The sequence below is a fragment of the Dendrobates tinctorius genome, unplaced genomic scaffold, assembly GCF_039654945.1.
Source record: "Dendrobates tinctorius isolate UK_male_01 unplaced genomic scaffold, ASM3965494v1 ptg000276l, whole genome shotgun sequence".
Classification (NCBI taxonomy): Eukaryota; Metazoa; Chordata; class Amphibia; order Anura; family Dendrobatidae; genus Dendrobates; species Dendrobates tinctorius.
This window is the reverse complement of record NW_027361943.1, coordinates 2961242-2976117: the sequence shown is the minus strand read 5'-3', so window position 1 is coordinate 2976117 and position 14876 is coordinate 2961242. Positions and strand designations below refer to the sequence as shown.

The following is a 14876-nucleotide window of genomic DNA, read 5'->3' as shown; positions in this document are numbered from 1 at the left end:
TACCCACTTAGATTTATGACATATTTCATTTTGTGGTGTTCTTTCTAGTCCTAGTCTTGTTGTTTTCATTATATGCACCAATTCATTGACAATGTAGTTACTATAAGACTGAGATTTTCTACACAGGTTGGTAAATGGCTCCGAGTCCTTAACTTATTTTTTTTTTTACATTTTTTTTGACAGAGGGTGATTACACTGTATAAATAAAACGACATTACGTTTCAAGTGAATTATCACTGAAATAAAGCGAGCTACCATGTTCCAGTATATTAGTCATATATGTAATACCATTTAATTACTGTCATTACTTCTGCAGAAATATGGATTTAAAGAACCTAAAGGACATCCTCCAAGGAAAAGCACAAATTCTGCCCATAGACTCATCCAAGATAGTTCGAATATTCATAAGCTCCACTTTTGCAGGTAGTATCAGTGTGTAGGGAAAGGAAAAATCATGAAGTATGCAAATATTGTTGTACAAACAATACAAAGCTAACAATAATCTATAATGTTATTTTGTACTTTTCACATCTGTTTTGCTCTCTATTGGAGTTCCAGTGGTTTTGCAGTCATATTCTTGTTGGCAAAAAAGGGACCTAATGAAAACCTATTAGAAGAAAGGTGATCTGTAAGGCTATGTGCACACGATACGGATTTGTTGCATTATCACAGCGTTTTTTTCCACGCGGAAATGTTCCAAAAACGCAAAGGATTACTAAAGCAATATTAGTCAATGACAATCCTGAAGTGTTGTGCACATGATCCGGTAATTTCCATCCTTATTTGCAGTGTTTTATTTTCCGCAGCATGTCAATTCTTTTTGGGGATCTGCAGCATTTTTCACCCATTGACTTCCATTGAGTCAGTCAAAACCACAGGTGTAAAAAGGTTTGCAGATGCCAAAAACGCAGCAGATTTGTCAAAGGAAATGATGTCAGAAGGAGGACGAGTGTGTGAGCAGAGAATATAGAATAGTGCTAATCTTGGTTGAAGCACATCAACAATGGAGGTTGGACAAGGAAATGACATCACTTTTCTTTGTAAATACTATATATTTATTTAGCATAGACTGTAGGTGGCGCTAGTAACTGTAGAAAAAAGAGAGGAACACTTGCTGCAAATTAGGAACACACACCACCAATGTGATCAATAAAATATAAATAAATAAATAATTAAAATTTGCGCTTAATAATGAACCCCTTTAGCATCCCTGATGAAGGAAACCGTCTTTTTTCCGAAACTAGTCGGAGAGGAATTGGTCCACTGCGCTCCCTGTAATCTATCACGTGACCGGTGACATCCTGAAGGTCCTGTTGGCTCATCTCACGCCACAGCTTCACATCGTGCACACTGCACGCCGGCGCGCCGCTGGAAGAGGGGAGCGTGGAGTGTCTGTCACCGGCCGGGACAGCACTCCTGAAGAGCTGTGGTATTAACCCACATTTATCTGGCAAATATCATTCAATCTGACTTCACATCAAGCTATACATCGCTCTTTACTGGTCCTCTGGAGTCCAGACATCCACTCAGATTACACCTTTAGGTAATAACTACCTAACTTGGAGCAATCCAATTAATTTGTGTGTATTTTTTAATTCACTACAAGCTAAAGGGGTTCATTATTAAGCGCAAATTTTAATTATTTATTTAACTATATCTTTATTTAGCTAACAAATCTGCAAAAAATCCTCATACAAATCCGCATGTAAATCCACATCAAAAACGCATAAAACCCGCATAAAAAATGTGCGAAATTTCCACTGCGTTTTCTGCCAAGAGATGTAGAAACAGCGCAGAAATTTGCGCAAGCCAATCCACAACATGCGCACATAGCCTAAGGATTCCTGTCAATGACACTGATGTCATCTATCATTATTAGAAGTTAGAAAATGAAATTATTAGAAATTTCAAAATTAAATTTGAACACAGGACTGCAAGGCTGCAATGCTAACTGAGCCACTGCTTATTTCCTACTTTTTTTTATTAGGGCTCATACTCACTTGTGAGAGACTCGCACAGAAACCTGACACTGCCGCCGGCACTCGGACCGGAGCGTGCAGCTGCATAGAAATACATGTAGCCGCACGCTCCGGTCCGAGTGCCGATGGCAGTGTCAGGTTTTCATGTGAAAGAATCGTGTGAGTCTCTCGCGAGTATGAGCCCTTAGGCTAGCCACCTAAGAAAATAAAATCTTTCATTTTGAGAATCCCAAGCTTCACAGACATGAAAGCAATTATTTCATTGATCTTTATAAAATGTGAATTAGGTTGGGGTCATTCAGACAAACGTTTTGTACAGTGTGATGTCTGTGTGAGCTCACTGACAACACACGCACCCATATCCCAAGTGCCAGTGCACAAGTGTACATGGCCTATTTTCCACATAGACCAACAGTCTGCTTGAAAAAAATCACAGCATCTACTACTTTAGTCTGATGTACAGACCAGACTGCAGCATGTAAAAAGCAAGCATCTCCTGCACTCGTCTGCTTATGTGGATGAGCACACAGAGCAGAACACGGAACCAGTTACATTCTTAATTTGTGGATGACTGGCCTAAGTTTTAATATGTCTGTCTTAACCCAGCCTTTACAGTTACAGTATTGAGAGGACCTGTCACTTACTTAAAAAATGTGAGTAACTTACTTTATAAAATTTCCTGAGCTTCCCTGATTCTGTTGCTCTTTTCCATTTTGCTCTGCATCTCTCCATTGCTAAGATATTCACATATGTTGCTTTTGGAGGGCAATATGTGAAATGTCTACTTGTAGTGCAACTGGGAATTTCTCTAGGGGCAAGAGCTTCACTGCTCTCTTTTAGGTGCTGTTAATCACAGCTCAGCAGTCTAGCAGCTTTGTTTAGACGCTGTTAATCAAAGCTCAGCAGTCTAGCAGCTTCAGAGTCTTCTCAGGAAGCTTGCACTTTCAACCTTCCCTTCCAGACACTGTCAATACTTTGAAAACAAAAAACAAATATCCTAAAATAAAAAAGTAAAACATAAATTGCAAAAATTGCATGAAGGTAGCAATAATAATAAGGGTATTTAGTAAACATAATTTTGATCAAAAGAATGTACAAGCCATCCCGCCACGTCAAGGCAACCCTTGTGGGACAGTCTTAACTCTAGTATTTAAAACCTTTCCACTTGTCAAGTGACATAAATGTGAACTAGGACTGAGGGACTGAACTGTTGTGAACACTTTTGACCTGACTTCTGAGTTTGGGCTCCCTCTGTTGGTTGCTGCTGGTAATGGAGCTGGTCTGGCTGACAGAAGTCAATCACCTGAGGAGGATGATTGGAGGTCAGGTGTTACAGACTGGAGAGATTTAAGTGAGCAACCTTCCCTCAGTTGTTGCCGGTGATTTGGTTTTCTTCCTGAGCATTTTGGAAGTCTGCTTGCCTCCTGCTTTGTCCTGCATCTTTCAGATAAGTTATTTGTCTGCTTGAATCTTTTTGCATTTGATCCATTTTTTTCTTTTCTCTGATTTTTGCTCTGCTGGTGTTAGTTCAGCATTGTTCCCTGCTGGGACCTGTGCTGGACTCTGTTCCGTATGCCACAGCTCATGTCAGTCTTTTCAGTATTTCTAATCCCCTGTTATATCAGTATCTTTTATTTTGCATCCAGTTCACACCAGAGTTCTGATTTAGTGGGGGGAGAGGTCGTGTGGCCTCAGTATTTTTGCATATCAGACGTGTTGGATTTTTTCTTAGGGTTTTTTGCGTGATTGCAGACAGTATCCTTTCCTGTCCTGTTCTATCTAGACAGTTTGGGCCCCATCATTTGCTTACTCTGTTTTCTGCCTGTGTTTTGTGCCTCATCTTGTCTCACTGGCAATATATGTTCGGGGGCTATCTATTCCTTTGGGGTTCTACTCTGGGGCAGTTTAGCTTTACCCTTTCTCTCTTTAGGCTTAGTTAATTCTTTGGCTGTGCCGAGGTGTCTGGGGCATCGTAGGTACATCCCACGGCTAATTCTAGTTGTGTTGTCAGTTTAGGGGTCTGCAATCTGCTAAGTTACCAACCTCTCTGGTTATCTGGTTGCCTAGCCTATTCCCCTGCTATCCTCCAATCATAACACTGAACCACCAGTAAAGGCATAGGCCAGACAGGATGGATTTCCCAACTCAGAAACAGGGCGGTCACACCCTTATATGCACAAAATGCACATTGAACTAAATGAGAAACTAGGTCTGAGCTGAAAAAGTAAATTAATATGTATGCAAATGCAAAATGTAAATGCATATAAACACATGACCTTTACACAGAGAAAAACAAAAAACAAATATCCTGAAATAAAAAAGTAAAAAATAAGTTGCAAAAATTGCATGAAGGTAGTAATAATAATAAGAGTATTTAGTAAACATAATTTTGATCAAAAGAATGTACAAGCCATCCCGCCACGTCATGGCAACCATTGTGGGACAGTCCTAACTCTTGCATTTAAAACCTTTCCACTTGTCAAGTGATGTAAATGTGAACAAGGACTGAGGGACTGAACCACCAGTAATTGTATAGGCCAGACAGGATGGATTTTCCAACTCAGAAACAGGGCGGTCACACCCTTATATGCACAGAATGCACAATGAACTAAATGAGAAACTGGATCTGAGCTGAAAAAGTAAATTAATGTGTATGCAATTTATTTTTTATTTTAGGATATTTGTTTTTGATTTTCTCTGTGTAAAGATCATGTGTTTATATGCATTTACATTTTGCATACACATTAATTTACTTTTTCAGCTCAGACCTAGTTTTTCACTGTCAATACTTTGTAGCTTCTGAGACAGTTAGATCAGCTGCCTAGCTGTGACTGGAAGTGTCTGAGATGAAGTGGCAAAAGCTCACATCCATAGGGAAGACTCTGAAGAAACTCCCAGTTGCACTAAAAGCAGAGATTTCACATTTTGAGCTCCAAAAGCAACAAATTTATATATCTCTGCAATGGAACGATACAGCACAATATAGAAAAAAGAGTCAGAATTAGGGGAGCTCAGTGATTTTTGCAAGGTATTTAACTATTTTTTTAAAGCAAATGAAAGGTTTAAAATATCAATAAAGTTCTCAGAGGCAATACAGAGATGGTTACTGAATTTGCACTTTTGCAACAGCTGACCACTTAAGGGCAGATCTCACGGACAGTGACCATAAGGATTGAGCTGTTTGGTTAACATGGAGCTCCTTCTGATCTGTTATACCCTCACAGCGATGTATACTGAATTTAAACTATGTAGGAGAATACAATTAAAGAGAAGTACAATCCGGGGATAACTGGTAAAAAGCATTTTTTTATTTCTTGTGATATTGTTCCTTCATATTTATTGTATATACAGTAAGTGGTATAAACAATGTATTTAAATTTTGTCATTGTTATGTATCTCTTTGAGATATGGCAGAAGAACGTGATGCACTGCTAGAGATGGCTTATCCTGAAATACAAGCTTTCTGCCAGAAACATGGATTAACATTTGAGGTAACGTGTCTAATAATATAAATATGGGGTAGCCCATGGAAACAGAGGTGTATTTAGGTTTTCTGGCACCCGGGGCAAGAATTCAGTCTGGCGCCCCCCCTCCAGCAAATATGCGGTTTGCACACTTAGTCATGCGCCGACGAGCTGCTCACCCTAATTCTCTCAATGTTCAGTGAAAAACTGAGAAAAGCAGGAAGAACACCTCATTGTCACTCATTGGGCATGTTATGATGGCTGGAACCTGAAAGCAGAGCTGAATCTTGACAGTGAGGATTTTACACATTGTTAGGATTGGCTACAGGGCTTGATTTTATAATTTAGGGGCTCATCCAGTATTAAGATGAAAGTTTGCAGTCATTCTATGTGACTGCCGACTTCTGAATTCTCACAGCACAAGCACTGCACAATTTTAGGATTCTCCCTTGCTGGTGGCAAGAGTGGACGGTCATGTAAACACAAGTATGTGATTTGTATACTTCTGGCCACATTCCGACTAGACCTGCCCGACCTTAGTCAATTCATTTTCATTGAATGAGGCCACACATGCCTGTCTAGTTAGAAAGTGACCACCTATATGCAAATCCCCACACCAGAGAATGCTGACAGTGTGCAGCGTGCACTGTGAGAATTCAGAAGTCTGCAGTCACATAGAATGACTGCAGACATACACAAACCTGGACAACCCCTTTAATGTTCCTAACATAAATAACAATATGAGAATTAGTATCACAAAAAAGAAAAACATCCAGGTACCTTAGGCTGGGTCCACACTGCGTTAGGGGGTGCGTTTAACGCATCCATTACATAGCGGCATTAACGCTATGTAACGGATGCGTTAACACACCCATAATGTAGCGCATCGCTAACGCATGTCATAAGCGGCATGCGTAAGCGTTGTGCTGTCATGTTGTGAAGGACCCTCGGACACAGTCTGCAGTGTTCGATGGTCCGTCACTGCTAGAGCACATGGAGCAGCTGCGCTAGCGCGATCGCGTAACACGATCAAAAAATGAACATACAAAGAGGGTAGTGCAAAATGATGTAAACATCCTATGGGACAATGTAATAAATAATATGTCACAAGTGACCACAATTAATGTCCCCATATATTTATAACATTGGACTGTAAGTGACCAATTGCCAAAACTCATATAGAGAAAGGGGGGAAGGGACGAATCCAGAAAGGCAACAAACGGTCATAGTGAAAAATATTTTATTTAGTGGAATTGCAAGAAGCAGATGGCTAAAAAGACATGCAAGTACTAGTAAATCATTGGTAACACATGATTGGGACCTTGGGCACCATGTTGCCAGTAGTATACCAATATTGTCATATACAACATGAAGCCGTTATTTCCTCAGAATATACAGTACATGGCAAAATTGAGCAAAGTCTGCAATCAGCATATATTTCTAGCAAATGTTTGCAAAATTATACCTAATTAGGAGCAGAAATTATATGCACTGCTTTGCCTCCACTGTCTGTTCTCAGGTAATATTTTTAATGACATGGCGTTTTTTTTGCATATAATTTCTGCTCCTAATTAGGTATAATTTTGCAAACATTTACTAGAAATATATGCTGATTGCAGACTTTGCTCAATTTTGCCATGTATATTCTGAGGAAATAACGGCTTCATGTTGTATATGACAATATTGGTATACTACTGGCAACATGGTGCCCAAGGTCCCAATCATGTGTTACCAATGATTTACTAGTACTTGCATGTCTTTTTAGCCATCTGCTTCTTGCAATTCCACTAAATAAAATATTTTTCACTATGACCGTTTGTTGCCTTTCTGGATTCGTCCCTTCCCCCCTTGATCAAAAAATGAAGTAGCGTTAGCGCAGTCAGTTTAACGCATGTGGGTCGCCCTCCCAGGGCCGTGGGGGTACTCGGTACCGGGCCCGATGAGCTTCAATGGGAGATGTCACGGTAGCTGGGACCCAGCCTGTGGCCCTGGGCGCCCATTGTAAAAGGGGAAAGTTTATGAATGATTCGTGACTAGTGTTGAGCGATACCACCCGATACTGAAAAATATCGGATCGGATTGGATAGGCCGATATAAAAAAAGTATCGGGTATCGCCGATTCCCATCCCGGAAGTCCCATTCAAGTCAATGGAACAGAAATATCGGAATTTAAAAAAAAACCCTTTCTTTCCTTGTAGGTTAATTCTACATGAAGAAAAACAACTAATAATAATGTAGAATGTATTGGGGGAGGTGTAGGAGACATTAAAGCCATAGAGGTTTAGCCCAATCAAATGGAATAGCAGGAATTAAATTTTTTTTTTTAAAGACGTTCGGAGTTACAAAGATATTGACTATGTTAACCTCTTTTATATTTTGTCAGATATGTACTGTATGTTTCACTACTTCCATGCTCTTCACCTTATTTTTTACTTCTCCCACACTTTCTCCTTCATCATCCTCAGCAGCAGCAGCAGCAGCAGCATCTTTTTCATCAACTTCTTCTTCACCTTCTTCCTATTATTCTTTTTTTTTACATTCTTCATATTCTTATTCAACTATTATTGTTCTTCATATTCTACTTCTTCATCTTCTTCCTATTCTTCTTCTTCATCATATTCTTATTTGTGACAGGCATTCCTGTAGTTGTTATCTATAAAAGTTTGAATATTACACCTTCCGTTCTGCCTGTCACAAAAGATTTACAACAGGATTTGTCCGCGTTCAGTTTGGTCTGCAGCAGCAGGCATTTTCCAGAGGCACCACGAGGAGGAACGGACTCACCCCCATACACTGCTTAGTCTTCTTCTGCTTATAATTTAGATAATATCATTTGCTCTGATTTTTAGTCTTATGCTTAATGTTCTTCTGCTTTGGTTTTTCAGCTTCTTGGTCTTCTGTCTCTTGTTGTTCTGCATCTTGGTGGTTGTCTTCATGTTCTTTGTCCTCTTGGTCATTTTCTTCAGGGTCATCTTTTTGGTCTTCTTCGCTGTGGTCTTCAGGGTCGTCATCTTCAGGGTGGTCGTCAGGGAGATCTGTTGTGAGTTCATTTTCCCCTTCACCATTGAGGTCTGATGAACTCCCTCTTCTGGTGAAGGAAGGTAGTGAGGCTGATTACCAAGCACCTGAGCAGGATGATGATGATTGGGTGACTGGAATTGCTGACTGGATATAAGGCAGCCGACGGCCTTCTGCCTTGCTGGTGATTTCTCAGAGGGATTCTAGGAGACCAGTCTGATTCCTGCTCCTCAAAAGCTAAGTTTTCTGCTCTGCTTTTTGCATTTGTGTTTTGGTTTTGTTTTGCCTTGTTTTTCTGGATTTCTGCCATTCCCTGCTGGGGTGAGCTGAATTCCTTTTTGCTCTGTCTTCAGAAAATACCTGAGTACTGATATAGTCTTTTTGAAGCCTAACGTCTTCAGGGCTTTTTTCCCTATCAGTCTGTTGGCTCTTGTTTTGATAGGGTTTTGGCGGATTGCAGACAGCAGCTTTTCTATCCTGTCCTATTTAGTTAGCTTGGGCCCCATCATTTGCTCAGCCTATCTTTCTATCTGTGTGAGTGTTTTTTCATCTTGCTTCACCGTCATTATATGTTGGGGGCTGCCTATTGCTTTGGGGTCTGCTCTGGGGCAGTATAGATTTCCCTTTCTGTCTTTAGGCTATTTAGTTCTCTGGCTGTGATCGAGGGGTCTAGGGCACCGTAGGAACCCCCCCACGGCTACTGCTAGTTGTTGTTGATAGGTTCAGGGGTCTGCAATCCGATAGCTGCCAACTTCTCTGGTTTTCTGGACTTAGCTAGTATTTCTGTTTTTGCCTCTTATGGTGACTCATTCATAACAGACATCCAGAGTCAGAACCAAAAACCATTTCCACAAGCTCAAACTTGGAAAAGTAGCAGAAGGTACAAGAAGGCTGATGAACTGCTGAGTACCAGCTGACGGTACTGGAACCCGGATGGTTAGCAGAAGGAGCAAGAGCAAATGGAACTAGCAAGGACCAGCTGATGGTGCTGGAACCCGGAGGGGCAGCATAAGGAACAAGAGTCAATGGAAAAACTGTGTACCAGCTGACGGTGCTGGAACACGGTTACTAAGCAGGAGGTAGCTGTGCTACAAAGCACTACCAAGGACCAGCAGACGTTGCTGGAACTCGGATACCGAGAAGGAGGCACCTACGCCAAATGCACTGCCGAGAACCAGCTGACGGTGCTGGAACCCAGATGGGTAGCAGAAACTGCAAGAGCAAATGGAACTAGCGAGGACCAGCTGATGATGCTGGAACCCGGAGGGGCAGCAGAAGGAACAAGAGCCAATGGCACAACCGTGGACAAGCTGACGGTGCTGGAACACGGTTACTAAGCAGGAGGTACCTGTGCTACAAAGCACTACCAAGGACCAGAAGACATTGATGGAACTCGGATGGGTAGCAGAAGCTACAAGAGTCAATGGAACTACCGGGAACCAGCTGACGGTGCTGGAACCCAGAGTGGCAGCAGAAGGAACAAGAGCCAATGGCACAACCGTGGACCAGCTGACGGTGTTGGAACACGGTTACTAAGCAGGAGGTAGCTGTGCTACAAAGCACTACCAAGGACCAGCAGACGTTGCTGGAACTCGGATACCGAGAAGAAGGCACCTAGGTCAAAGGCACTGCCGAGAACCAGCTGACGGTGCTGGAACCCGGATGGCTAGCACAAGGTACCCATAATAAACAAAGTTGCAAGGCCGCGAGCAGGCCGCAGTTACCGAAACCCACAGTCCAACGGGGGTGCTTGTCCTATTGGCACTACGGAAGCAGCCTTTATTACCAGAACCCACAGCCCACATAGGAAGCACCTAAACTGCAGGCACCATAGACTCGGCTAACCCCACCGCAACACGACAGGACAATGTATTGGTGGCAAAGTGACGTTGACACTCCCCGGATACAACAGGCATGCTGGAACCAGGCTGGGCAGGAGGGAGTACCCGTGCAAAAGACACTGCCGAGAACCAGCTGACGGTGCTGGAACCCGGATGGGTAGCAGAAGCTACAAGAGTCAATGGAACTACCGAGAACCGGCTGACGGTGCTGGAACCCAGAGTGGCAGCAGTAGGAACAAGAGCCAATGGCACAACCGTGGACCAGCTGACCATGCTGGAACACGGTTACTAAGCAGGAGGTACCTGTGCTACAAAGCACTACCAAGGACCAGCAGACGTTGCTGGAACTCAGATACCGAGAAGGAGGCACCTAGGCCAAAGGCATTGCCGAGAACCAGCTGACGGTGCTGGAACCCGGATGGGCAGCAGAAGCTGCAAGAGCAAATGGAACTAGCGAGAACCAGCTGATGGTGCTGGAACCCGGAGGGGCAGCAGAAGGAACAAGAGCCAATGGCACAACCGTGGACCAGCTGACGGTGCTGGAACTCGGTTACTAAGCAGGAGGTACCTGTGCTACAAAGCACTACCAAGGACCAGCAGACGTTGCTGGAACTCGGATACCGAGAAGAAGGCACCTAGGTCAAAGGCACTGCCGAGAACCAGCTGACGGTGCTGGAACCCGGATGGCTAGCACAAGGTACCCATAATAAACAAAGTTGCAAGGCCGCGAGCAGGCCGCAGTTACCGAAACCCACAGTCCAACAGGGGGTGCTTTTCCTATTGGCACTACGGAAGCAGCCTTTATTACCAGAACCCACAGCCCACATAGGAAGCACCTAAACTGCAGGCACCATAGACTCGGCTAACCCCACCGCAACACGACAGGACAATGTATTGGTGGCAAAGTGACGTTGACACTCCCCGGAAACAACAGGCGTGCTGGAACCAGGCTGGGCAGGAGGGAGTACCCGTGCCAAAGACACTGCTGAGAACCAGCTGATGGTGCTGGAACCCGGATGGGTAGCAGAAGCTACAAGAGTCAATGGAACTACCATGGACCAGCTGACGGTGCTGGAACACGGCTACTAAGCAGGAGGTACCTGTGCTACAAAGCACTACCAAGGACCAGCAGACGTTGCTGGAACTCGGATACCGAGAAGGAGGCACCTAGGCCAAAGGCACTGCCGAGGACCAGCTGACGGTGCTGGAACCCGGATGGCTAGCACAAGGTACCCATAATAAACAAAGTTGCAAGGCCACGAGCAGGCTGCAGTTACCGAAACCCACAGTCCAACAGGGGGTGCTTGTCCTATTAGCACTACGGAACCAGCCTTTATTACCAGAACCCGCAGCCCACATAGGAAGCACCTAAACTGCAGGCACCATAGACTCGGCTAACCCCACCGCAACACGACAGGACAATGTATTGGTGGCAAAGTGACGTTGACACTCCCCGGAAACAGCAGGCGTGCTGGAACCAGGCTGGGCAGGAGGGAGTACCCATGCCAAAGACACTGCCGAGAACCAGCTGACAGTGCTGGAACCCAGAGTGGCAGCAGAAGGCACAAGAGCCAATGGCACCACCGTGGACCAGCTGACGGTGCTGGAACACGGTTTCTAAGCTGAAGGTACCTGTGCTAAAAAGCACTACCAAGAACCAGCAGACGTTGATGGAACTTGGATACCGAAAAGGAGGCACCTCGGCCAAAGGCACTGCCGAGAACCAGCTGACGGTGCTGGAATCCGGATGGGTAGCAGAAGCTGCAAGAGTCAATGGAACTACCGAAAACCAGCTGACGGTGCTGGAACCCAGAGTGGCAGCAGAAGGAACAAGAGCCAGTGGCACCACCGTGGACCAGCTGACGGTGCTGGAACACGGTTTCTAAGCAGGAGGTACCTATGCTAAAAAGCACAACCAAGAACCAGCAGACATTGATGGAACTCGGATACCGAGAAGGAGGCACCTCGGCCAAAGGCACTGCTGAGAACCAGCTGACGGTGCTGGAACCCAGATGGGTAGCACAAGGTACCCATAATAAACAAATTTGCAAGGCCGCGAGCAGGCCGCAGTTACCGAAACCCACAGTCCAACAGAGGGTGCTTGTCCTATTGGCACTACGGAACCAGCCTTTATTACCAGAACACGCAGCCCACATAGGAAGCACCTAAACTGCAGGCACCATAGGCTCGGCTAACCCCACCGCAACACGACAGGACTATGTATTGGTGGCAAAGTGACGTTGACACTCCCCGGAAACAGCAGGCGTGCTGGAACCAGGCTGGGCAGGAGGGAGTACCCGTGCCAAAGACACTTCTGAGCAGCAACTGGCGATGTTGGAGCCCAGGGTCAATCATGCAGCAGACTGAGGCCTACTTGGAGCGAGTAGTAAATAAGATGTAGTGTGCTTTTGGAGGCAGCAGGAGACTTTGTCGTCCACACAGCAGGGGAGCAGCTGGCGTTTCTGAACCCCACTAACACTGGAGCTAGTGTGTTTTTCTCTGTGAAGATGACACTTCCGAGCAACAACTGGCTGTGTTGAAGCCCAGGATCAATCATGGAGCAGGCTGAGGCCTACTTGAAGCAAGTTTTATATCGGTTGTACACTACTACTGATTGTAACCGTGCTCCACTTAGGCCTCTGGCTCCACTGTCTCTAGTATTTCCCCTGGCCTCAAACCCCGCCATTTGCTTCTAAGAAGTGACGTCTGCACAATCCACACTTGTTCCTGTGTTACTGGGGACCATTCACGTCAGTTGATCCCCTGATGTGTGTCCGGCAATGTCTCCTGCTCTGTCCACATTCCCAGGAGCTAGTGTTTTTCTCTGTGCAGACGGCACTTCTGAGCGACAACTGGCTGTGTTGAAGCCCAGGGATTACAGTTCAGGTGGTAGAAACATGAACACAACAGGAGACCTGGATACTGTTGCCAACCAATTTTTTATTCTGGTAGAGGACTGGCAAATTCTGGCGAGATCCAGGCCTTGTTCATTTTCAGAAAAGTAAGCCAGTCAACGTTATCAGAGGATAGTCGCGTGCGACGGTCTGTTAGTACACCACCTGCGGCACTAAAGATGCATTCCGATAATACACTGGCAGCAGGGCAAGCCAGCACCTCCAATGCATACTGGCTAAGCTCTGGCCATGTATCCAGCTTTGAGACCCAAAACTTGAATGGGAAAGAGCCATCTGGGAGTACACTGACAGGGCAAGACATGTAGTCTGTCACCATCTGACAGAAACGTTGCCTCCTGCTGACTGGAGCCGTCTGTGATGGTGTAGACATTTGTGGTGGACACACAAAACTTTGCCACATTTGGGCCATAGTGGTCTTGCCTTGTGCTGAGGCGCTGCCTCTGCTCCCTCTTTGTGCCGAGCTTCCTCCACTGCCTCGACGCACAGAGCTGCTTTGTAAAGCACTAGCAGCACTGCTGTCGGGTGGAATGGAGAACAAGATGGACTGCACCAGTGTGTCTTGGTACTCCCGCAGTTTACGCTCCCGGTTCAACGGTGGTATGAGGCTTTGTAAGTTGTCCCGGTAGCGAGGATCTAGGAGGGTGTACACCCAATAATCAGTCGTGTTGAGAATGTGGGCAATGCTGTGGTCTTTTCTCAGGCACTGCAGCATGAAATCAACCATGTGCTGCAGACTCCCAACTGCCAAAGAAACGCTGTCCCCTGCTTGAGTCGTCATCTCTGCCTGCTCTGCATCACCCCACCCTCGCTGTACATACTGACTAGAGCATTGTGTACCTCCCTCCTCTGGAGAGATGTCTTCCTCCTCCATTGACTCCTCCTCATCATCCTCACAAAGTGTCCCCTGCCTAGGCCTTTGTGAGGAACCAGACTGTCCAGAAGCAGATGGCATTTGTGACTCCTCATCCTCCACCTCTTCCAAAACATACTCCCTTAGTGCTTGCAGTGTTTTTTGAAGCAGGCAGATAAGGGGGACAGTCATGCTGACTAGTGCATCATCTGCACTCGCCATCTGCGTGGAATCATCGAAGGCACGCAAAACGAAGCAGATGTCCTTCATAGAGGCCCACTCAGTGGTGCTGAAGTGTGACCGGCGCACAGTGCGACTTGTTCGCACCTGATGCAGCTGGTTCTACATGACTGCTGCCTGCTGCTCACACAACCGCTCCAACATATGTAACGTTGAATTACACCTGGTGGGTAGGTCACATATGATGCAATGTTCCGGAAGGCGTAATCGGCGCTGCAGAGCAGCAAGGCGCGATCTTGCCGTGCTGGAACGCCGCAAGTGAGCACACTCTATGCAGACCTTGTGCAGCAGTGCATCAAGATCCGGATAGTCCCTCAGAAAGCTCAGCACGACCAAGTTCAGCACATGTGCCAGACATGGGATTTGAGTGAGGTTGCCTAGGCCTAGAGCTGCCACCAGATTTCGGCCATTGTCACACACTACCAAGCCTGGCTGGAGATTCGCTGGCACAAACCACACGTCGCTCTCCTGCTTGATGGCATTCCAGAGCTCCTGCGCTGTGTGCCTTCGATTCCCCAAAGAAATTAATTTGAGTACGGGCTGTTGAAGTTTGGCCACGGCTGTGCTCA

At 45.4% G+C, this 14876-nt stretch overlaps 1 protein-coding gene across 1 annotated transcript in view; it reads left to right on the top strand.

Moving 5' to 3' along the window:
* The first annotated feature begins 320 nt into the window (after positions 1-320).
* Positions 321-14876, top strand: part of NWD1 (NACHT and WD repeat domain containing 1) — a 121634-nt gene continuing 107078 nt past the window's right edge. The window contains exons 1-2 of the mRNA XM_073559843.1: positions 321-423; positions 5385-5470. Of these exons, the coding sequence (XP_073415944.1) occupies positions 321-423; positions 5385-5470 (189 nt within the window). The remainder of the gene's footprint in view (positions 424-5384; positions 5471-14876) is intronic.